The sequence below is a fragment of the Sabethes cyaneus genome, chromosome 1 (assembly GCF_943734655.1).
Source record: "Sabethes cyaneus chromosome 1, idSabCyanKW18_F2, whole genome shotgun sequence".
In the NCBI taxonomy this organism is placed as follows: domain Eukaryota; kingdom Metazoa; phylum Arthropoda; class Insecta; order Diptera; family Culicidae; genus Sabethes; species Sabethes cyaneus.
Window position 1 is genome coordinate 152,298,152 of NC_071353.1, and position 23,197 is coordinate 152,321,348.

The 23,197-nt window shown below is 41.8% G+C and overlaps 1 protein-coding gene across 1 annotated transcript in view; it reads left to right on the forward strand.

Annotated features, from left to right (window-relative positions):
• The first annotated feature begins 7,975 nt into the window (after window positions 1-7,975).
• LOC128732319 (uncharacterized) overlaps window positions 7,976-23,197 on the forward strand; it is a 119,090-nt gene continuing 103,868 nt past the window's right edge. Inside the window, exons 1-2 of the mRNA XM_053825564.1 lie at window positions 7,976-9,075; window positions 9,166-9,434. Of these exons, the coding sequence (XP_053681539.1) occupies window positions 7,976-9,075; window positions 9,166-9,434 (1,369 nt within the window). The remainder of the gene's footprint in view (window positions 9,076-9,165; window positions 9,435-23,197) is intronic.

Sequence of the window (23,197 nt, forward strand, 5' to 3'; positions counted from 1 at the left end):
CTAGTTTTTCCTAGTCCGTTGATTCTCTCTATTGTTATCTAACTAGGACATGCCCTGGCGGGTGTTGTGGGTTCGAATTCAGTTATAATCTTAGATTATAGTTAAAAATCTGTTACGCTCAATTTTTCTGTTCCTTTTTATTCCGTTTGAGTTCCGTTTTTAATTTTTTTTCACCTAACCTTCCCGTTTTGTTCTCGTCTCTTAATTTTTCTGTTGCCGTATTTTCTCCTTTCCTTTTCCTGCTTTTCTATCCCTATTTTCTGCCTTTTGCTTTTCTGTGCAGTCTGTCGTACCTTTCCTCGTTTTCCTTTTCTTTCTCTGATTTTTCTTCTTTCGTTATCCCTCTTTATCAATCCAATCTACGCCTCGTGTTTTGACTCGTTTTTTCTCCCATTTTCTTCTTTTACACTTTTTTTTCTCATTTTACGTCCCATTTTCCCTCGCACTTTGGCACAATTTTTCATTCTTCTTTTCATGCCAGGTTTTCGTTTGTTTCTCTCGCGTTTTCCGTGCTTCTTTCCGATTTTAACTCCAGGCGAAGCAGGAAACGGATCCATCGGTATTCCATCTGTGATCATGCCGAAAAAATTTACCTACATTTTCGTAAGAAACTTTTTGGTCCGCACCTTTAGGTTTATGAGATACTAGCTGACCCGACAAATTTCGTATTGCCACAAATTAACCTGTGTTGTACATAAATCATGAATCTCGGATGATCTTTGTCACAATCTCGAGTTTTGCAAGCACCCCAGTGGGCGGCGCTTCCAACGGCGGGTCACCGGCAACACTCGCGACCGTCTTGTCCTGAATGATCTAGTGTTACTATAGATAGTTTTTGTGGTCTTGTATTGACTAATGTTTTATGGAAGAGTCTCGAATTTCTCGAGTTCGATTAGTTTTTGAGTTTCGCAAAAATTTCTGTTTTATTTGTATGAGAGTCCACACATACGACATACCACAGGGGTGAGAGGTCTCTAACTATCGTAAAATAAATTCAAGACTCCAAAATCTCCCACATGCCAAATTTGGTTCCATTTGCTTGATTAGTTCTCGAGTTATGAGGAAATTTGTATTTCGTTTGTACAGGAGCCCCCCCTCTTAAAATGGGGAGGGGTCCTTATTTACCATAGAAAATATTCTTGCCCTCGAAAACTTTCACATGCCAAATTTGGTTCCATTTGCTTAATTACTTCTCGAGTTATGAGGAAAATTGTGTTTCTTTGGTACAGGAGCCCCCCCTCTTAAAGTGGGGAGGGGTCCTAATTTACTATAGAAAATATTCTTGCCCTCGAAAACCTTCACATGCCAAATTTGGTTCCATTTGCTTGATTAGTTCTCGAGTTAAGAGGAAATTTGTATGAAAGCCCCCCCTTTTAAAGAGGACAGGAGTTATAATTCCCCTTATAAAGAGGGGAGGGGTCTCAATTTACCATAGAATAAATTCTTGTCACCGAAAACACTCACATGCCAAATTTTGTTCTATTTGCTTGATTAGTTGTCAAGTTATGCAGAAATTTGTGTTTCATTTGTATGGGAGCCCCTCCTCTTAGTGGGGGAAGGAGTTTCTAACCATCACTAAAACCTTTCCTGGCCCTACATGCATATTTTCATGCCGATTGGTTCAATAGTTTTCGATTCTATAAGGAACATACGGACAGATAGACAGACAGACAGACAGACAGAAATCCTTCTTTATAGGTATAGATGAATTTTTATATTAGGTCAATATGCAGGAAAACCGAGTTTTCGGTTACAACATTGGTTCTTTTTTGAGTTTGTACCATCACTTAACTTAAAATTGGGCTCAAAATTGGAAATGAATTTTAATTGGTTTCAATTTGTACTTGAAAATGGATTTGAAATCGGAGTTGAAGTTGAACTTTAAAGGATTTAAAATTAGACATGAAATTTGTCATTAGACATGAAAGTTGAAATTGAACTTGAAATTAGACTGAGCAATAGCAATGGCTTGCCGGATCTTTATCAAACTGCGGTCAAACTTACAAGGGAAGAGGAACGTTCAAATGAATAAACGTTGCGTTTCTCTTGCATTTGAAACGTTAGCAGTTGTACAAGTGGCTGGATAACAATAGAGGGCTTCTGAAAGGGGAGTATAGGATGGCCATTTGATAAGGAGGAGGTTCAAAAAAGTAAGAAAGGCTTTGTCTCGCTTTATAGGGATTGCCGAAAAGAAGACAGATGTACAAGTGGCCGGTGGGCAATAGGACGGGGGGGGGGGAGCTAAAAGGTTTGGTATCTTACATTATAAGAATTTTAGTTACAATCACAGATGTACAAGTAGCTGAGAGACAAAGAAGCCCCGAGTAAGATCGGGCACTTAGCTAGTCTTCGATAGAAGCAAAACCTAGGTGCTACGTTCAGTTTCCGAAACTTGACCTTCTGCTTTTTATTCGACAATTTTTGCAGTCAGCCGTTAGGGTACATGACAATTGCAGGGCTAGTGGTACGATGCTATTGACGACTCCAACAGCCTCTCTCAGCTGTGGTTCGAACCAACGACGACCGCCTTTGTTATGGCCCCATCCAACCCCATCCAACACAAATTATTAAAACTATCAGCGATTTTTATGACACACAATGCAAAATTAGTTATTTCCTAATATTTTAGTTTGTTGACTATCAGACGCGATCAATCAAAGTGAGCTGAGATCTATTTAAATGCTTTTTATCATTAAAGAAGTCCTGCCAGCCAAATTTCCTACGTTTTTTCGTGCGACGAAAAAGAAAATGTCGACTAATCGTTTTAATTTCCATCATTCTTAATTAAAATAACTCATGCAAGGTATTGTCGTTTATTTTACAGCCAGGAAAACTTGCCTGACCTGCAGAAATTTTGCAAAATAACATTTGTTATGCTGTCCTACACAAATACATGCGCGTTAGCTTCGTAAACATTGTTGTGATTTTTAGTTCGGACGATGAAAAATTTTGATGGACGGATTTTAAAACGGTACGACGAATTTAAGATATAAAGTCAGTTGCGTAGTTTGAATAAAATGCTTTAATAAACGCTTTTTAGTGAATTCAAAGGGCACGGATCGGAAGGTAAGTGTGCTTGAGTCAAATCAGCAACCGGCACAGCGCAGGTACTGGGTTTGTACACAGGTTTATCTGTCCATGTCACCACGACTTGAAACAGCGTCCGTCGAATAGTTCGATGTGTCTGTTGTTAGTAAAAGTTGCTTATTAATGTCGGGTTAGATTAAAATGTCTGCACTAGTTGCACAACTGATTTAAGAATTTCGAAACTTTCTCTGAGTTTGGAATCAATTTTGGTTGTCTGGGTTCTTCTGTTCGCCAAATGTTGTATTCCACACCTCCCCCCCTTTGGGAGAATAATGCAGTATGACGAAATGATAGATTATGCTTACAATTTATGCATGCAAAATTTACTCATAATTTTGCTGTAAGCATACTACTGGCTCTGAATGCTGTCACGTTGCACGAAGATAAATTCCTTGCCTTTGCCGGAGTCCCTGCAAGCGTTCCTGCAAGATCATCTCGTGGAACGGGATGACCCCAAATCCTCTTTGGATTGACACCAGTGCAGTGGATCCTACGCTTTCGGATGGATTCGCTCCTGCGGTCTGGTTCGGCGTTTCCTCCGATTTTTTCTCCTCTGCTGAGTTGCGCCAAAACGAAAGCTCATAATAAAGTTTCTACTTCGAAGTTGACGCATATAAGCTTCATTCATTTTCTGATCGTTACAAGAAATAATCAAACAACCGGACTTGTACTATGAACAGTTATCTTGCCGGGATAATCCCAACCCTGGTCAATAACAAAAACAATATCTCTATTCCTCGGCAGGGGTCTTGCTGAATGTCTCCAGTTGACAGTGGTTCAAGTTGAGCCCTCCGGGATCATTTTCCAATAGGTTTTTTCTTGAAGCGCCTAGCAAAATCGGAATGCTTCGAAGAATCGGCTTTTTACTGTTTTGATCGGCAATGGTTAATCTTCTGATGGGTTTGGCATCTGCATGCTCGATTTTTATGTTAGCTGATCTGTTTGATATGAAATTGAAAAATAGAGCAACACTGATTATGGTAAGAGGAATGGTGGTGGATTTTAGTGGTAATTCGACCTTGTTGAAAATTGACGATCTCGTTTTATCTTGATGCATTTCACGTCATCGTGTTCCGTAGAAAACGGTTATCACTGACACTACCTATTGCGCAACTCATTGACTTGAACCACAAAACAATGCGCGTTGCAGCAAATTACATTCCGTATTCTGTTGGCTGGAATCATTCGAAAAGTCGAATGTCGCCCTCAAACGCAGAACCGTTCTTCAGTTCGAACAGTATGTCGCCGTTTTGGGCGCGGCTGCTTTTCACCACGTTCTCCCCTAGTTCGGTTAGCTTAACTTTAACGGGTCGGTTCTAGCTTTCCGGGGAGGAGGTCAGTAGTTTTTTTTCGCTGGTGATCGTGCTCTCGTATTTTTCGATGTCACACCCTCCTCCTTACGGAAGAATAATGCGCTTTGAAATATACTGCTCTTCTATACTTGAGAGTTGAGAACTAACTGTCTTTGTCTGGGCATATTTTGAAGGTTTTATTTTTCAATAAAATGATTGGGCTGTGCCTGTGACTCGATCGCAATTAATATGTCAAATTGTCTCGTTTGAGCTTTTTTTTTGTTCAGTTTCAACAAATCATTAGTGAGCCCAATCTGGTGCTGGAGCTCTTTTCGGGAATCAGTTCCTTTCGAGAATTGTTGTCCTTTTGTTCTTTATTCTTTAGTTTTTTCTTATCCGCTTCTTTCTGTTACAATTTGATTGCACGTGAGAAAATAAAACAACCTCCAGTGAATTGAGATCTACTTGTAGTCAGAAACTAGGAAGGTTAATAGCGAAATTCTCTTTATTACAGTGGGGATAATAATTTCCAATTCTGCGCTTGGGCAATTCTGGACATTCGAACTCATCGCTTTTATTGAATGATCGATTAAGACTAAAGTACAATTCGTTCTTAAGCTAACAAGTTAGTTCTTGATTAGTAGTTCTGGTCGTGGGAACAATGCGGGTGTTTATGTTGGCTTTTTGGTGACGCTGCTCCTGGGTGGTCCGACGGATGTTTTGTGTTAGATGTCTGGAAATACTGTTACTGGGTGATATCATCGAGGTCGGGATTGATATTGGTTCGAAGAAAGCGTTATGATTTCATATCGGGTGTCCGGCGGTTTTATATCCAATGTCTGGTCTCTAACAATCTTCTTGTGCTCACGTATTATCCCGATTCTAACAGCATAACAGAGTTTCGCGCATCTTTCTGATAACAATGCTTTCGCGTTCTCCGGTGATACACCTTCCCCCGTTTGAAAGAATAATGCTCTTTGCATTATACCTGCTTAACTCTTCTATTTGAGAAATAACTGTCCTTGTTTGGGCATATTTAAAAAGCTTTATATTTAACAAAAATAATTATGTTGCAAAATAATCGAATTAAATATACCAAAATATTTCGTTCAATTTCTTATTTATCCCTCTTTTCTTAATCTTTTGTTCTCTACTGTTATGTTTGTTCTTTTCCGCCTTTTTCTTTTACAATTTCTCTAATCTTTCTGTCGCTTTCTTGGTTTCCGGGATTGAGTTACAAGAACCTTCCATGTCTCTTTCTTTACTTTTAATTTTTTCAATCATCTTCGGGGTTCCAATGATGTTGATAATAAGCTTGTTTTAGTTCGAAGTTCTCCCCTAGCCCCTTCAGCTTCTGCGAGTCGATTCTAGCTTTCCCGGGGATTCCCCCAGCGCTTTGAATTTTTCGGAGCATTCTGCTCGTATGCTTCGTCAAAGTTTCCATGACGGCGTTTGCACCAGTGAAATGCACGATCTCACCTAGCTCCGGTAGCTTCGACGGATCAATTCTAGCGTTCCGGGGAACGTCGTCAGGAGTTTCTTTGTCTTTCTGGTGACTATGGTCTCGTGTTCTTCGGTGACACACCTTCCCCTTTCGGAAGAGTAATGCACTTTGAAATGAACCTACTTAATTCTTCTACTTGACAACTGTCTTTATTATATTTTGAAAAATGATTGCGCTGCAAATCGATCGCAATTAATCTTCTGTTCCGCTTCTTTTTTTAGGATTTCTGTTGTTTTTATTTTGCTTTCTCGATTACTGCTCTCCAGATGACAATTCTTTCTTATTCTAAAATCAACCTTAGCTACGGTATTGTAGAGATGCCAAATGCCTTTTGATGGTTATAGGACTATACTAGGATCGTTGTGGGGCACAATTAATCGTTCCGAGAGGGAACTGTCGTTTACTGACCTACTGTATTTGTGTCTATCCAGCTCTTGGCTTCATTTCTTAGGAATTCTCCCATAATCTCCACACGGGGAGCCTGGATTCGGGAAAGCTTATAGGGGACGCTCGCGCGAAGCCTTTTCCCCTTTGGCCCTTTACCATGTATGCATACCACTTTCCTGTTTCGCGGCCCTCTGGTTCAGTTGGACTCTCAAAGGCCCAGACTGGGTCAACTTGCTGTCGATTGGTGTTTCATCGGCTGTATCATCTTTCAAAACCGGCGAAGGAGGAGATTCAAACTCTTCCAGCTTCTCCGGGTTCTTAAGTTGAGCCTCGCATTCGGCTCGCGAACTCATCGCATACCCGAAGACATATTCGTTCCGCACTGCGTCTAAGAGTTCAACACAGTCCACCTCACGGGCTTTGATGGACCTAGGAAGTCCTCAGATTGTCCCAACTGTATGGACAAATCTATGCAACGATGGATTGGCAGTGACCGAGTACGGACTCCGTGCTGCCAGGTTGGGAGAACCAAAATAGGGAAGGAATGAATCCATCTTGTCCACTCCGTCGTTTGGTTGGGTTATTCTGACGATATCCTTTCCTCTGTTATGGGTCCAGAGCAATTTGACAGCTGTTGGAAGGAGAGACGCCGTTAGTCATTTCAACAGATCCAAGTTGCCAATAGTTTCAATTAGAAATAGTTTCATCTGTCTTGTCTTCTAATAGACGGCTGTGAAGTCTGTCGATAAAGAAGGGTCAAGTCTTAAGAAAGACGTTTAAGCCCAAGGCTTTGCTTTGCTATAACTAGTTTCATGTGAACTTTGGAAAATAATTAAGAGAAGGTTGGATTTTATAAGGATTATTATTAAGGATTTACATCCTGTTAAAAATAATTGAGTAAGCAGGTGAGATCTCGGCTGCCGGTCGAGTGCGTTTCCAATTATACCACTGCGCAGTTTATCAACGGTCCTATATCAGGTTGTTTTCGAGTTAGCTCAAGTAGACAGGCATAATTTATGGACTTATATGTGAAAAAGATATTTGAAAAATTCAAGATCTTCTTTTTTTCCATAAAATTCTAGCGGGAACTTTCCTATTTTCTCGCTCATCGCTTAGTTTAAAAATTCTTGAAGTCAAGTCGTTTTAAAATTAACAGAAATCAAAAGCATATCCCAGCATTTGATCTCTAGGGCATGTCTTTGTTATGCAATTTTATTGCCAAACTTTAATTTCATGTCTATCTGAGATTGAATCTTGTTTAAATTTCTTGAAAATTGTTAAGATTATAATTAAATGGACAATGCTAGTCAATTTTCTAGTGGCACAAGTTATGCTAAGTGACAGTATTTAATTGCGAACTCTTACAGACGTGACTTTTGCACTGCCATTAAATAAGTCATCAATCAATTGATCCCAAAGCTTCGATGGTCTTCAATTCTAATTACTTTCCAACAGAGCCAGTCATCTTGTTCACTCACACACACCCATACACAGTTAGAGACAATCAATTCCGATAATTATCACGACCTTTCCGGAGACAAATGTGCTCCACTTGTATTGTTGTGCCGGGCAGTCTGCTAATAGCTAAAGAGCTCGTTGCAAAACCTCACTGCCATGGCCTAATCGGCCATCAACAGCGTCGTTGATGATGATTAATGACAATCGTTCCCGTACTAAATCACGTTCGTATCTTTCCCATTTCAGAATGTATCACACGTCGTCCTCGCCGCCGTCGTCATCATCGTCGTCACCGCCACCTCCACCACCACCACCGCCACCAACATCGTCATCTACACAACAACTATCATTACAATCAACACAACCGTCGCTGCCAGTATCATCGTCAGCATCATCCGGCGGGACACATGCCGCCACATTGCCGCGTCCGTCATCATCATCATCCGGTGGTGGTGGTCGTTTCCATCATCAGTGCCACCAACAACAGCACCAACAGCCGCAGCGATCTCTTCAGCAGCAGCACTTCCAGCTGGTGGGCAAAGCCGGAATCAGTTCCAATCCGGCACTCCAACGGGTGTCCCCTCCTCTCATTGCATTGAGCCAAAATCAAACGGAGCCAAGGCCGATCGTCTACCAGAGTGGCCACCCGAATCAACAGCAACAGCAGCAAAAGGCCGGGTCAAGACCCACCTACGGTGCCTATACGAATAACACTTTACCGCGGGGGCCTTATCTTCAGTATAAGTATAACAACGTTAGCAGTATTCCGAACGGTGACAATAATAATGCGACTACCACCACCACCATCAGCAACAGCAACAGCAGCAGCACCAGCACCAACACCAACACCAACACGACCACCAACCCGAACATCAAAACCAACGACAGCAGGCATGACCTGCAGGCCAGACAGATCGAAGCTCTCCGTAGCGAATTCATGGAACTGGCCAGCAGTCGAGCCCAACAGCAGCAACGAAGGCTTCAGCAACAACAGCAGCAACAGCAACCAATCACTACCACCAGCACCACCACCAGCAACAACACAGGCAGTGCCAGCGGTGACGAACGGGATTCGCTTCGAAGCACCCGGTCCGGAACGTCGACCGCCTCCTCGACGGCCACGGCGGCTACAGCGATCGTTGGCACCGTCGGAACCTACCAGCACTACCAACAACAGCAACAACAACAACAACAACCACCACCACCACAACATCAACCACAAAATCAAGCAGGCTGTGCTAGTAATAGTAGTAGTAGTGGTAACAATAGCAATCGTCAAAGTAGCAGTAGTAGTAGTAAGCATCATCACTACCACAACCATCCACATCAACAACAGCAGCAGCAGCAGCATTTTCACTACCATCATCATCATTATCAACAGCAGCAGCAACAACAACAACAACAACAACAACATCAAAAACAACACAAACAAATTAGTGACATTAGTATGGGTAGTTTGAATCGAGCAACAAGAGTGCAGCCGGTGCCGGTGCCGGTGTCGGTTAGTGGAGTGGCACCGGGCAGCGGAGGACGGCCGCCTCCGCCGCCACCACCGTCGTCGTACGGTTCCGGTTCCGGTGTCGGCGGTTACTGTCTCAACTATGTCAACCTGGCCGACGTGGTGACGCTGAAGCGGGTCAGCCAACCGGAGGGTTGGGCGCTGCTGTGCCAATCGGTGCAGGCTCTGCAGGATCTTTTTCTAGCCGGTGAGTATCAGTTGAAAAAGCGGAGCTTTTATTTGACACTTTTTGCGCACCATTGTTCCGTCCGAGAAGACTGCCTGCCTGTGCCTGTGATGGGAAAAATATTTTTAAAATTACTTCCCTTTGCTCGTTCTCGCGTGGCATTCAAGGGCTGTGGCACTATTGAATAGCTTCTGCTTTACAGTGGGTGTCACTTCCGGTGGTGGCAATCTACCATTTTCCTGTCGGTTGGTGTTTTTTTTCTTGTTATTTTGTCGGACAGTTTCACACGAGACACATGAAAATTCTACCCGTAGAATTTACTCCGGTAGGAATTTTGCAATTGAAATATTTTTGCCCAACCAGGTCGGAGGCTTAAGTCTCAACCAGTTAGCTAGTAAAGCAAATCAGAGGAAGCCGGAAAGACGGTTCGCTTCGGCTCGGAGATGTGGAATGCCGTGAGTGGGAGAGCACTAATTGGTCGTGTATAACTAATCCCCTGTCAGGGAGGAAGGAGTTTTTGACATTGGGCGAAAAATGCTAGCAAAATGGAAGCTCCAAAGATTTGCTGTAGAATGTTGGAATTCCGGATTGTGTGCCGACCGGATTGTGTGCTGTGGGTTATTTCGATTTACCTTGTATTTATTGATTTATAACTACTTGCCTCGTGTTAAATAAAGGTTTTGTCTCATATAAAAGCTTTATAAATAATTTAAAATATTTAAAAATTGATAACTCTTATGTAAAACAAGCCATTTTAAATCGACTATTCCATTTTCATCTCAAACCCCGCCTAAAAAATTAACTTCTCAACAAAGCTGTGACTTTATAGGTTTCCATTTCACATACTTACCAATTTACTGCAGTTTGATACAAAACATTATTTGGGAAATAGAAAAATCAGCAAACGAAAACTTCTTGAAAGTAGGTACTATTGCAATGATCGCATCGAAATAATTTATGTTTTAATGATTTACCACTTTACTTCAAGACGTCTTGCTCAATAAGGTATAAAATCCAAAGTTCGAGATTCGAATTGCAAAATCTGAATTCTAAAGCTTTAGATTCCAAATCTAAACTTCAAAATCCAAGATTCCAAATTCAAAATCCAAATTCCAAAATACAAAATTTCGAACCCAAAATCCAAAATTTAAAATCTTAGATTATCAATTCCCTGAGTTCAAGTATAAAATCCAAAGTTTGAGATTCCAATTTCACAATCCTGAATCCAAGACTCCAAATCCAAAAAATGCAAAAGCCAAACACCAAAATCGAACACCCAAAATGCAACGTCTGAAACACAAAATCCCCAATTACGATTTCAAGCTTTTCAATCCAAATCCTAGGTTCCAATTCGAAAATCTTCAATTCAAATCCCCAAATCCAAATTCAACCATTCGAATTCCAAATTCCAAAATGGATAAATCAACTTCCAAAATCCAAAGTCCTGAATTCCAAACCCAAGCTTTTAAGTCGAGAATTCAAAAATCAAAATACCAAAGTCCAAAATTGAACATCAGGAACCCAAAATCCGAAATCTAAGGTTTCAAAATTTTAGAATCCAAGTCCAAAATCCAAAGTTCGACTTTCCAATTCCAAAATCCTAAATCAAAGATTCCTAATCCAAAATTCAAGCTACCGACGCTCCAAAGTCCCAAATAGACATCCAGAAATTCAAAATCCAAACTCCAATCCTAAACCCAAGACCCAAGTCTAAATTCCCAAATGCAAGATTTCAAGTTCAAAATTCCAAATTCAAATTCCAAAACCCAAGATTCCAAGTCCAAGAATTCCAAGATCCAAAATCCAAAATTTAACATTCCAAAATCCAAAATCTATGATTCCAAGTCTAAAATCCGATATCTAAACTAGAAAATTCAAAACCTGCAATCCGAAAAACAGAATCTAGAATTTAAAATCCAAAATCCGAAATTCGTAGTCGAATTCAAAAGACATACATTGAAAATCCAAAATTTGAAGACTTTATGTCCAAAATCCAAGATTCTCATACCAAAAGCCAAACTTTAAAATCCAAAATTCGTGATTCGAATTTCGAAATACCAAACCAAAAACTTAAAATTCAAACTCTAAAATACACTGCAAAAAATCCAAAATCAATAATCCAAAGTCTAACATTTTAGGTCACAAATCCAAGTTTCTAAATCCAAAATCCTGTGTCTAAAATCCAAAGGTCCAAGATTCCTGGACCAAAATCCAAGATTCCAAGTCTAAAATTCCAAATCCAAATCTATAATTTAAGAAAAATATCAATCCCAAATAATAATATTAAATCCAAAGTCAATGTCCAGAATCTCAAATCCAAAATTCCAAATCCAAAATCCGAGATTCCCACTGAAAAATCCTAAATCCAAATTCCAAGTTCAAAATATCAAACCAAAAACCCGAAATTCAGAATATAAAATCTGAAATTCATAGTCCACATTCTAATGTCCACAATACAAAATTCATAATCCGAGATACCAAGTTGAAAATCCATGTTTCCCAGTTCAAAATCCCAAATCCTAAATCTAGAATTCAAGATTCCAAGCCCAAAAACTCAAATCCGAAGTTAAAAATTCCTAATCAAAAGTCCCAATTACAAATCAAAATCCGTATTACCATATTCCGAAATCTAAAGTCCAGGATTTCAACTCCGAAATCCTAGAATCCCGCTCCAAAATCCAAAATTCATGGTTTCTAGCCCAAAATATCAAATAAAAAACAAGCAAAATACATCGTTAACATTGTATAATACAAAATTCAAAGCCCGAGGTTCCAAGTCAAAAATCCAAGATTCCAAGTCCAAAATCCTAAGTCTCAAATCCAAAATTCCAACTTCAAATCAAAATCTGGATCTCGAAATCTAAATTTCGAACTCTAACTTCCAAATTTACAAGTCAAAAATCCAAAATTCAAGATTCCAGCTCCAAAATCCAAAGTTCATGATTGCAAGTTCAACATATCAAATCAAAAAGTCTTTGTGCAAAATCGGCACTGAGTTTTGTGCAATTAACAATATTTGCCTGCATTACCTTTGAAAAAGGCCAAAATCCGTGGGCCGAAACGTCAGGCAGTGTAAAATAGCCGCCTTCATCTGTGCAACCGGAAGTCTCCACTTATCACTCCAAAACTTATTTAAAAAGTTTTTGTTTTTTTCGATTTTGATTTTGGGACTGACACTGGGACTAGGATAGAGACAAACACAAAGGCTGGGACAAAAACAGGGACCAGCATAGGTACAGGCAGAGGGATCGAGACTGGCAGTGGAACCAGCACTGGCACTGGGATTGGGACAAGAAAAGAGACAAGGGCTGGGACAGGGACTGGAACAGGGACACAGCTAGGAGCGAAATCTAAATCCAAAACCAAGTGAATGTCAAAAATTCAAGATTCCACAGCCAGAATCCTAAATCTTAAAACCAAAAGTCATGATTCCAAAATTCCAAGTCTAAAGTCCCACATCCAAAATCTGAGATTTAAATTCCAAAATTCAACAACATTTTAACTCCAAAATTTCCACTCCAAAATCCAAAATTGATGATTCCAAGTCCAAAATATCAAATCAAAATGCCAAAATCCTAATACAAAAAATCTTAAATTCACAGTCCAAATTCCTAAATCCAAAAAACAAAATTCAAAATTCAAGATTCCAAGTCAAAGATCCAAATCCGACTCCAAAATCCAAGTTTCCCGCTTCAAAATCCAAAAGTCAAGATTTCAAGTCCAAAATCCCAAATCTAAATCCAAAATCTAGAATCTTTATTCCTAAATTAAAAATTTTAATTTCAAAATTGAAGTCCAAAATCCCATATTTAATTTTCAAAATTCTAAATGCAGAATCTAAACTTTAAAGCAAAAATCGGAATCCGAAATTCGAAACCTAAATTCCACCCAAGTTCCAAGTCAAAAATCCAAGTTCCAAGTCAAAAGTCCAAGATTCCAACACCAAAATCCATGATTCCCACTTCAAAATTCCAAACTTATAATTCATGGTTTCAAATCCAAAATGTGAAATCAAAAAGCCAATATAAATCCAAATTTTAAAACCGAAGATTGCAACTCAAAAGTCCGAAATTCGGAATCCAAAGCCTTGAATTTTAAATTGAAAATCTCAAATCTAAAATCTATAATTCTATATCCGGAATTCCAAGTCCAAAATCTAAAATCAAAATTCAGAAATCCAAATTGCAAAATTTAACATGGTGGTCTTGCACGATTGCACGAGAGTTTAGTTAACTTATACCTAAATCTAAATTGAAATTTAAGGTCAAAATCAAATTGAAATTGAAACTGAAATCGGAATTAAAACTAAATCAAAATTAAAGCATTTTAATTCAGAAATTTTGTACCTGTTCCTGTCCCAGTCCCAGTTTCAGTTCCAGACACTTTCTTTGTTCCTGTCCCTGTTTTGTTCCTGTCTTAGACTCTGCCCTTGTCCCTGTCCCAGCCTCAGTTTCTGTCCATGTCCCCATCGCGGTCTCAATTTCAGTTGTTCCTGTCCCAATCAAAGTCCCAGTTTCAACTCCAGTCGCTTTCCCAGTCCCAGTGCCTGTCCCTGTCCCAGTTTCAGTTCAAGTCCCTGTCCCAGTCCCAGTTCTTGTCCTTGTCTCAGTCTCAGTCTCCGTCCTTGTCCCAATTTCAGTTTCAGTCCCTGTTCCTGCCTCAATCATAGTCCCAGTTTTAACTCCAGCCGCTGTCCCAATCCTAGTGCCTGTCCCTGCCCTTGTCCCTGTCCCAGTCGTAGTCTTAGTTCCAGTCCCTGTCCCTGTCCCAATCAGTCTCAGTTTCAGCTCCAGCCGCTGCCCCAGTCTCAGTGTCTGTCCCTGTCCCAGTTTTAGTTTCAGTCCCTGTTCTTGTCTCTGTCCCTGTCCCAGTCCCAGTTTCAGTTCCAGTCTCTGACCCTGTCCCAATCACAGTTCCAGTTTCAGCTCCAGTCGCTGTTCCAGTCAAAGTGCCTGTTCCTGCCCTTGTCCCAGTCCCAGTCCCAGTCCCAGTCCCAGTCCCAGTCCCAGTCCCAGTCCCAGTCCCAGTCCCAGTCCCAGTCCCAGTCCCAGTCCCAGTCCCAGTCCCAGTCCCAGTCCCAGTCCCAGTCCCAGTCCCAGTCCCAGTCCCAGTCCCAGTCCCAGTCCCAGTCCCAGTCCCAGTCCCAGTCCCAGTCCCAGTCCCAGTCCCAGTCCCAGTCCCAGTCCCAGTCCCAGTCCCAGTCCCAGTCCCAGTCCCAGTCCCAGTCCCAGTCCCAGTCCCAGTCCCAGTCCCAGTCCCAGTCCCAGTCCCAGTCCCAGTCCCAGTCCCAGTCCCAGTCCCAGTCCCAGTCCCAGTCCCAGTCCCAGTCCCAGTCCCAGTCCCAGTCCCAATCCCAGTCCCAGTCCCAGTCCCAGTCCCAGTCCCAGTCCCAGTCCCAGTTCCAGTCCCAGTCCCAGTCCCAGTCTCAGTCCCAGTCTCGGTCTCAGTCCCAGTCCCAGTCTCAGTCCCAGTCCCTGTCCCAATCAGTCTCTATTTCAGCTCCAGCCGCTGTCCCAGTCCCAGTGCATGTTCCTGTCCCAGTTTTAGTTCCAGTCCCTGTTCTTGTCCCTATCCCAGTCCCAGTTTCAGTTCCAGTCCTTGAACCTGTCCTAATCACAGTTCCAGTTTCAGCTCCAGTCGCTGTTCCAGTCAAAGTGCCGGTCGCTGCCCTTGTTCCAGTCCCAGTTCCAGTTCCTGTCCCAGTCCCAGTCCCTGTTCTTGTCCCTGTCCCAGTCTCAGTTTCTGTCCTAGTCCCAATTTCAATTTCAGTCACTGTTCCTGTCTCAATCATGTTCCAGTTTCAATTACAGTCGTTGTCCCAATCCCAGTGTCTGTCCCTGCCCTTGTCCCTGTCCCAGTCGCAGTCTCAGTTCCAGTCCCAATCAATCTCAGCTTCAGCTCCAGCCATAGTTCCAGTTCCAGTGCCTGTCCCTGTCCCTGTCCCAGTTTCATTTCCAGTCGCTGTCTCAGTCCCAGTTCCTGTCCTTATCCCTCTATCTTTCCCTGTTCTTGTCCCTGTTCCTGTCCCAGCCTCAGTTTCTGTCCATGTCCCTATCGCGGTCCCAATTTCAGTTTCAGTCTCTGTTCCTGTCCTAATCATAGAGACAGTCTCAACTGCAGTCGCTATCCCAGTCCTAGTGCCTGTCCCTGCCCTTGTCCCTGTCCCAGTTTCAGTTCAAGTCCCTGTCCCAGTCCCTGTTCTTGTCCCTGTCTCAGTCTCAGTTTCTGTCCTAGTCCCAATTTTAATTTCAGTCACTGTTCCTGTCTCAATCATAGTCCCACTTTTAACTCCAGCTGCAATCGCTGTCCCAGTGCCTGTCCCTATCGCAGTTTCAATTCAAGTCCCTGTCCCGGGCACTGTCCTTGTCCCTGTCCCAGTCGCAGTCTCCGTTCCAGTCCCTGTTCCTGTCCCAATCAGTCTCAGTTTCAGCTTCAGTCACTGTACTAGTCCCAGTGCCTGTCCCTGTCCCAGTTTCAGTTCCAGTGCCTGCCCTTGTTCCTGTCCCAATCAATCTCAGTTTCAGCTACAGCCACTGTCCCAGTCCCAGTGCCTGTCCCTGTCCCAGTTTCAATTCAAGTCCCTGTTCTTGTCCATGACCCAGTCCCTGTTCTTGTTCCTGTTCTTGTCCCTGTCCCAGTCTTAGTTTCAGTCCCTGTTCCTATCTCAATCATAGTCCCAGTTTCAACTCCAGTCGCTGTCCCAATCCCAGTGCCTGTCCCTGCCCTTGTCCCTGCCCTTGTCCCTGTCCCAGTTGCAGTCTCAGTTCCAGTCCCTGTCCCTGTCCCAATCAGACTCAGTTTCAGCTCCAGCCACTGTCCCTGTCCCAGTTTCAGTTCCAGTCCCTGTCTCAGTCCTTGTCCCTGTTCTTGTCCTTGTTTTATCCCTGTTCTTGTTCCTGTCCAGTCCCAAAATTGAAAACCCTCTAAAAAAATTCTAAATTCTAACTTACATTCGGGATTTTCAGCTGTACAGTCTATCCAAAAAGGCATTTTTATACAGCCTGTAGCCGTTTTCGATAGATAATCGACTGAACAGCCGAAAATCTCGTATATAATACATCCGAATCGATCTCAACAACTTAAATTGGCCTCGGGGTCTTAGTAAGTAAGTAAGCCTCGGGGTACGACGCTGGTTGTTCGAATCTCGACTGGGAGAGGCTCTCCAAAACAGCTCAATAGGCCTTTTAGGAATTTTTTCAATAGGAAATTTAGGAACTTCGAATTATTAAACTAAGCTATTATAAAGGAAAACGGGGAAAATGTTTTCTTTTGGACATGGTGGTTCCAACCGTTGACTTAGTTTTAGCTGCAAATAAAGAAAAACTGAGGTCGGCCGCTAGAAAAACTTCTGAAATAAAAAAAAAACTAGGCAAAGGTTTGACAAAGGACGTCCGGGACACAATCGTACGATTGACGTAGGGCTATGAATTGAAGTCAGCCATGTAATAGGCCTTAAAATTGGACTTGAAATTAGGTTTGAAATCACAACTAAAATTGATCTTAAAACCAGGGCTGAAGTTGAATTTGATAATAATCACGAATGTTCACATGAAATTAGACATAAAATTGGATTAAAAATTGAATCTAAAATTTAAATCTAAAATCTACTTTAAACTGAACTTGAAGCTTAATATTTAACTTGAGTCAGGATTTAAAATATTGAAAATTGGACCAAATCAGATATTGGACTCATTGAAATTCGACCTCGTACTAAACCTGAAATTATGGAGTAATTCTCGCTGAAACGGGGCCACTACTGACACGAGGTCTTCAAAAATTGGAACTTTTGCGCTTAGTTGGTTGAAAATGGTTAAAAAATAAGAATTACACTTTTGATACCTCTAAATGGTGGACCCCTCGTTCGCCAAGGGGCCTAACAGGTTTAAAAAAAGTTGAATTTTAAGCAAACCTTGAGATCTATATCATGTGATATTTCATAAATTTGCCATGAAACAACTAACAAATAGCCCGGTTCTGTAAAGAAGAACCGTGAATCATCTAAAAACTCTTTTGGTAAGCCAACAATTGGTTGAACGTTTTTGAAACAAATTGGTTAGTTGCTATCAGCAATTGTAGCGCGCCATCGTTCTTCCTTTCACCTTTCTCAAAATTAATATTGATGTTGTCATCTTGGCTTTTGTTCACTGTTCTTTAGGAGCTTTGACCTGAGATACTATATCCGAGGTTGGATAGGTACCTCTAGCGGATCAAATTAAGTCGTCATCTATGTTCAGGGGAATGTTCGTCAACGGTCTACACTATACAATAGGAGATGAATCCCGATCTGAACGCGTCTGAAAGCACTTTTCTTTGATTTGGTCACGAGTCATAGTTTTTGGCTTAACAATTTTTTCCCTTCTTGGACCATGCTCTCCCAAAACCCTCCAAAGTGTAGGAATTATTTATGGTGGTTAGAAATAGCTTGCTCTGCTTCGCTAGTTCCGTCGACTACTTAATTGCCCCTACAATTTTTGTTCTTCGGTCGTTCACTGCTGCATCATCTTCTTTTCAGAGCACTGTCCATTCGTTACCTCTAAAAACGCGCAGAATTTACTAGAATATTTAAACGTTAAGTCAAATAAAATACAATAGCAAGATTTAAATTGATCAATTTAAAGTGCTTCTGCTGCCCTAAACAGAAACAGAAAATATCTGGCAATCCATAAAAAAAAATCACACACAATAGATGCCAACCAACGCAAAAAGAAATACACTACAATAAAAGCTGGAAAACTTTCCGCCTCCGGAATTCCGTTATGAGCCATTAAATTTTCCAGCTGCTGCTGCTGCTGTTGCCACGAGGCGAGGGCCAGATTCCATTTCATCATATCTAAACTTTTCTCCCTCCTCTTTCGGGTGGTGCTGAAAATGTCACACACCGCAAAAGTCGGATGTTGCGCCTAGCAGCTGACCGGTTTTGTTTGGGGGGAAGGTATAGCAGTATATTATATAAAAACCGGCCTTCGGCCGGTCATTCACTTACTGTTTTACAACCGAAAATAGCTTTGCTGGCAAAGTCTGGCCAGGTGACGTTGCAATTATTTTCAACAGTTGAAGTCATCCTGATTGGCCAAGAAAAGTGCGGCCTCAAAAAGCCACTTCCTTAGCTTCCTTCCTTCTGTCATAAAAAAACAAATAAATCATCAGCTTGAAGTTTCGCATGGATGCCATTCCATGGAGCAGCATCACAGTTTTGATCCTTAGAATTCGAAGGAAAATCAAAATTGAAAGCTCATAAATCACAAAACCGTCACATTAAAGTAATGAAGTTATCGATTCACGGTTTGATTTAATTTAACACCGGCACTGGCACTGGTGCGGTGCGGTGGCAGCCTGGCGTACACATTCCTGGTCCGACTGGTTCAAGTTAAATAGCGATTTTTCTGCGTTTCCACGTGGCTTATTATAAGCAGTCAAATTATTCGCCTCGACAGCTCGACAAGAATAAAAAGCGTACGCCGGCGCCCGTAAGCGGCTCAGCATGCAGCGTGTGATATGCAAATTTAAATTAATTAACGTTGGGTTTTAGGCGGTTGGTATTTTGTACGGGCCCCCTCCAGGCGGTGTTCCGGAAGCCTACAGCCTCCAGTTTAAATCGGAAGAAGTTGACCCATTTGATTTCACGCTCAGCCGGCTGAAGCAAATCTGGAAGCTCGGAAAATTGTGTTTAATGCGTTCATTGGTTTTGTGCCATCGACAACATGATTGACGGCTGCTGGCTGGTTTATAAACCAGCCTGCCGGTTTTAATGAAGACACATTAGTCTTCGCATGCAGTTCATGGTTTCGAACTGTTGGGTGCTGTGGGTCTGATTGTAATTTCATCAACCCAACCACATCATGAGAGCGCCAGCATCCGCGGCAGCGGAACGACTCTAACCTAATCAATCATTTGGCTGGCATTTTGTGCAGCCCGCTTTGCCGTGGAAATCTCGGTTCCTCTTTCGGGATTAGCGCAAAACAAGAGCGAAGCGCCGAAAAAAAAATTTCACTTCAAATCTATTTTGTTTTCGCAGCGACCGAAAAATGGCTCGTCGTTGTGCTCTTGTTGCTTGAAGAGTCTTATCGCTGTTGCCCCCCATCCCTGTTGCCAGTCAGTTAATCAAATTTTGAATGAGCTTCTCTGTGGGGAAAATAACAGGATTTAAGCGGCCTCCCAACCTCTGCCACCCAGCCCTCTCCCTACAGGATGACTCGTCCATGCGCTTCGGAGCATTTTGGAGCGTGCTTGAAATGTTCGCTCCGCTGTTTGGAATGAAATCAAAATTCGCGCGACAGAAATCCGGAACCGAACTGGAGCAGCACTGATTGGGATGAAGCGAAGGATTATACGGTACAATTTGGGTTTATTGCTCTGGTTGTAAAATTCCTACTTCCTTTAATTATTGTCACAATTTGACCATAGTTTAGGGTGACCAATCAGGACACAAATTTTACCAAAACCGACATAAAAGTACCAACATTTTCCGATCGATCGAACCCGCCATTAAAAATGTTAAAAAGAAAAACCGGTTCAAACAAAAGCATCCTTTTTCGGCTCGGCTTCGGATTGGGGATGGTATTTTGGAAAGATAAATTCTCCTTAAACCGCTTGCCCATTTTCGGTGGCGAACCACCTTCGGTGGACGCCATACCGTCTCTAAATACCTCCTTAATCCGGTCAGTTTTCCGTGAACCCTTCTCCTGTGGGGCTTTCCCTTTCCTAGCCACCACGCACCGCACCGCATCATCATCATCATCATCATCATCGTTGGCAATGGAACGTTAATTGAAAACTAGGGTCCCCCATCCGTCCTTTGCTTCGCATTTATAGTTGTTGTTTTGTCTTTTCCTTCGTCTGCGTCTTTGGGATACATTGATGAAGGATTGCTAAATAAGAGAACGACTTTCCGAAGGTGGGAAAACCCGGTTCGGACCGACCAGGGAGGGAGTCGTCCGGAGGGATTCGTTCAATCTGAAAAGGATATTTACAGCTAGCGCCGCTAAACCAGATCGAATGGATGTTATTTTGATATTGCTACTTGCCGAGACGTTTCTGCCATTTTTTGCCTGCCTGCCTGCCTGTAACTTGGCAGGTTTCCCGACGAAATGGGCTGTTTGAGATTGTTCGCTTCTAAGTCATTCGTTGGCAAGTTTACTTCGCTTTTCATGGTGTATTTAATTTCGAGCTTTAAATGTTATTCAGCAAAAATGCTGTTTTCTGACCAAGCTACGGAGGAGTGAGAAGGTTGAGTCAAAAATGTCTTACACGCTAAACTGAATTGATTTTCGGGAAAGTACAGTTTCGTTATTATTGTTATACCGTGATTCAGCTATTGCAATTAATTCCTGTCCGATCAAAAAATGACCAGAACTAGGTTCATCTGTCAATTGTGTAAGAAGTCTTGAGCTCAAGCTGGCCTCTATCTGTGCCAGCTACCAAATCATTACCTCGTACGTAAGATAACTCTCATGTAAAATCTTGTACAAATGAGTTTTCATACATTTGACGTTGGCCTCCCAAAGTCCACCTTATTGTGGCGGACCTTAGGAGGGTTGAAGTGTCAGGAAATTCCCTTAGATTGGTAAAATTGGTTGAGCTTCCTATCAAGAAATTGTGAAATTAACAATTCCGTAAGTTCTGCGAGTTTTCTGTTAGCTCCTCGGAAATTAGTTCCATTATCAGAATACATTTCCAATGGATTTCTTCGACGACCGACGAAATAATGTAGAGTCGCAAGAAAATCTTCAGTAGGCAGGCAGGCAGTAGACAAAACCAAATCCAGAGGCACGTATATACTTTACTTTATTCTAGTTTTACCACTGCCCACAGTCAAAATAAATGGACTGGCATAACTCCGGTGCTACTAAATGCGTCAGCTAAAATTACACGATAATCTGGAAGATCCCCTATGAATTGTTATGACACTCTGGGTCTTGCTCGAAAACAGATCGTTATGCATTTTCTAAGTTCTCGGTGAATCGTTCTCTTTCCATGTACTGGCCAAAAATTTTGTAGCTCATTGAGACCTACTTGCAAACATTCGCGATGTAAATCCTCTATCAGAATGTTGGTAAAGCGTTTTTCTTTCTCAAGCAGTATCATTGGATGCTTTTGAACTCTCAACAGTTTGCTCCTGAGTTGATTTGCCAAATAGATGATATTCGGGAACCTGTTTTGTTTGTCCAATCCCGAGCAGGAGCGAAGAGCAAAATAATATAAAAACAATATCAAACTGTGTTATTTGTTATTTGTTATTTGTTATTTATTTGTATAATTCATCCGACAGAAATGTCTTAATGAATAATGTTGTTGATTGGGAAAAGCCGCCTTGAAATGCACACATGGCAGTTTTCAAGCCGGCACAAAAACCCAACATCTTTTCATAAGAGGTTCTATGGCTAACAAAACTAAACACTAAATACATAATTATATCAAAAACATTAACATTAAAGTCTACAGAAAATCAAAACTTAAAAATTTAACGCATGTTCAGACCGATTGTATGCAATAGCCAGTCGACGAATAGGTTCATGCTGACCGTAGTTTGTGCGATGCGCGTTCAACCGAAGCAGACGTTGATGGCGTTGTGGACGAAGAGGGCAATGTAGTTGAAGCATTGAAAGTATTGTTGGGCAGTCGTAGCTTCCATTGAGAATCTTATGAGCCATTTGAGCCATGATGTCTTTACGTCGTTGTTCAAGGGATTTAATTCCTATCAGTAGGCAAAGGTCAGCATAAGAAGGTAAGCTGTCATGATTTCTCCATGGTAGAGTACGGCAGATTCTAAGAATAAAGTGTTTCTGTACGCGTTCAATCTGTTTTATCCAGTTGTCGTAGAATGGATCCCATACAGCACAGGCAGTCTCTAAGATTGAGCGCACCAACGAGCAATATAGAGCTCGCAGGGTACCAGGATCGTTAAACTCCTTGCCAATTCTCATGATCAGTCCGAGTTGTCGATTAGCCTTGCTGATAATCATGGAATAGTGCTGCCTAAACGTCAGTTGAGTATCCAATACTACACCGAGATCAGTGACTAATTCGCAGCGTTGCAGAGGTATTCCATCAATGCGATAATCGTGAACTAAAGGCTGTTTTTTGCGATGAAAGCTGATTGCGCTGCATTTAGATATACTAAGCGTCATATAATTGCTGGAGCACCAATCTGCGAATAAGTCGATCAACGCTTGAAGTCTACAGCAATCATAGTTCGTTTTGATTAGCTGAAAAATCTTAGTGTCATCTGCGTACAATAATCGTGTGCCAGGTGGTAGTAGCTTGGTTACATCGTTAATGAACAACGAGAAAAGTAAGGGTCCCAGTATACTGCCTTGAGGGACTCCAGAATTGTTACTGAACCAGCCAGATTGAGACGCACCCAACTTTACAGAAATTTTCCGATTTCGAAGATAAGATTCCAGCCATGATACAATTGCAACAGAAGCTCCAAGTTTATCGCATTTAGCACATAATATACCATGATCAACACGATCGAATGCAGCCTTCAGGTCAGTGTAGATAGCATCTACCTGGGTACTCCGGTCCATACCACGCAAGCAGAATGAAGTGAATTCCAATAAATTGGTAGTTACGGACCTGCCAGGAAAGAAGCCATGTTGTGCCGTAGAGATATAGCTTTTTATGTTGAATATCAAATGATTATACATAATAGCTTCAAAAACTTTCGAGCAGGCGGACAGACATGAAATACCGCGGTACTGTTCCACATTACGTCTATCACCCTTCTTGAACACCGGAAACATAAACGACTCTTTCCAGCTGCTAGGAAACTGTTGGCATCG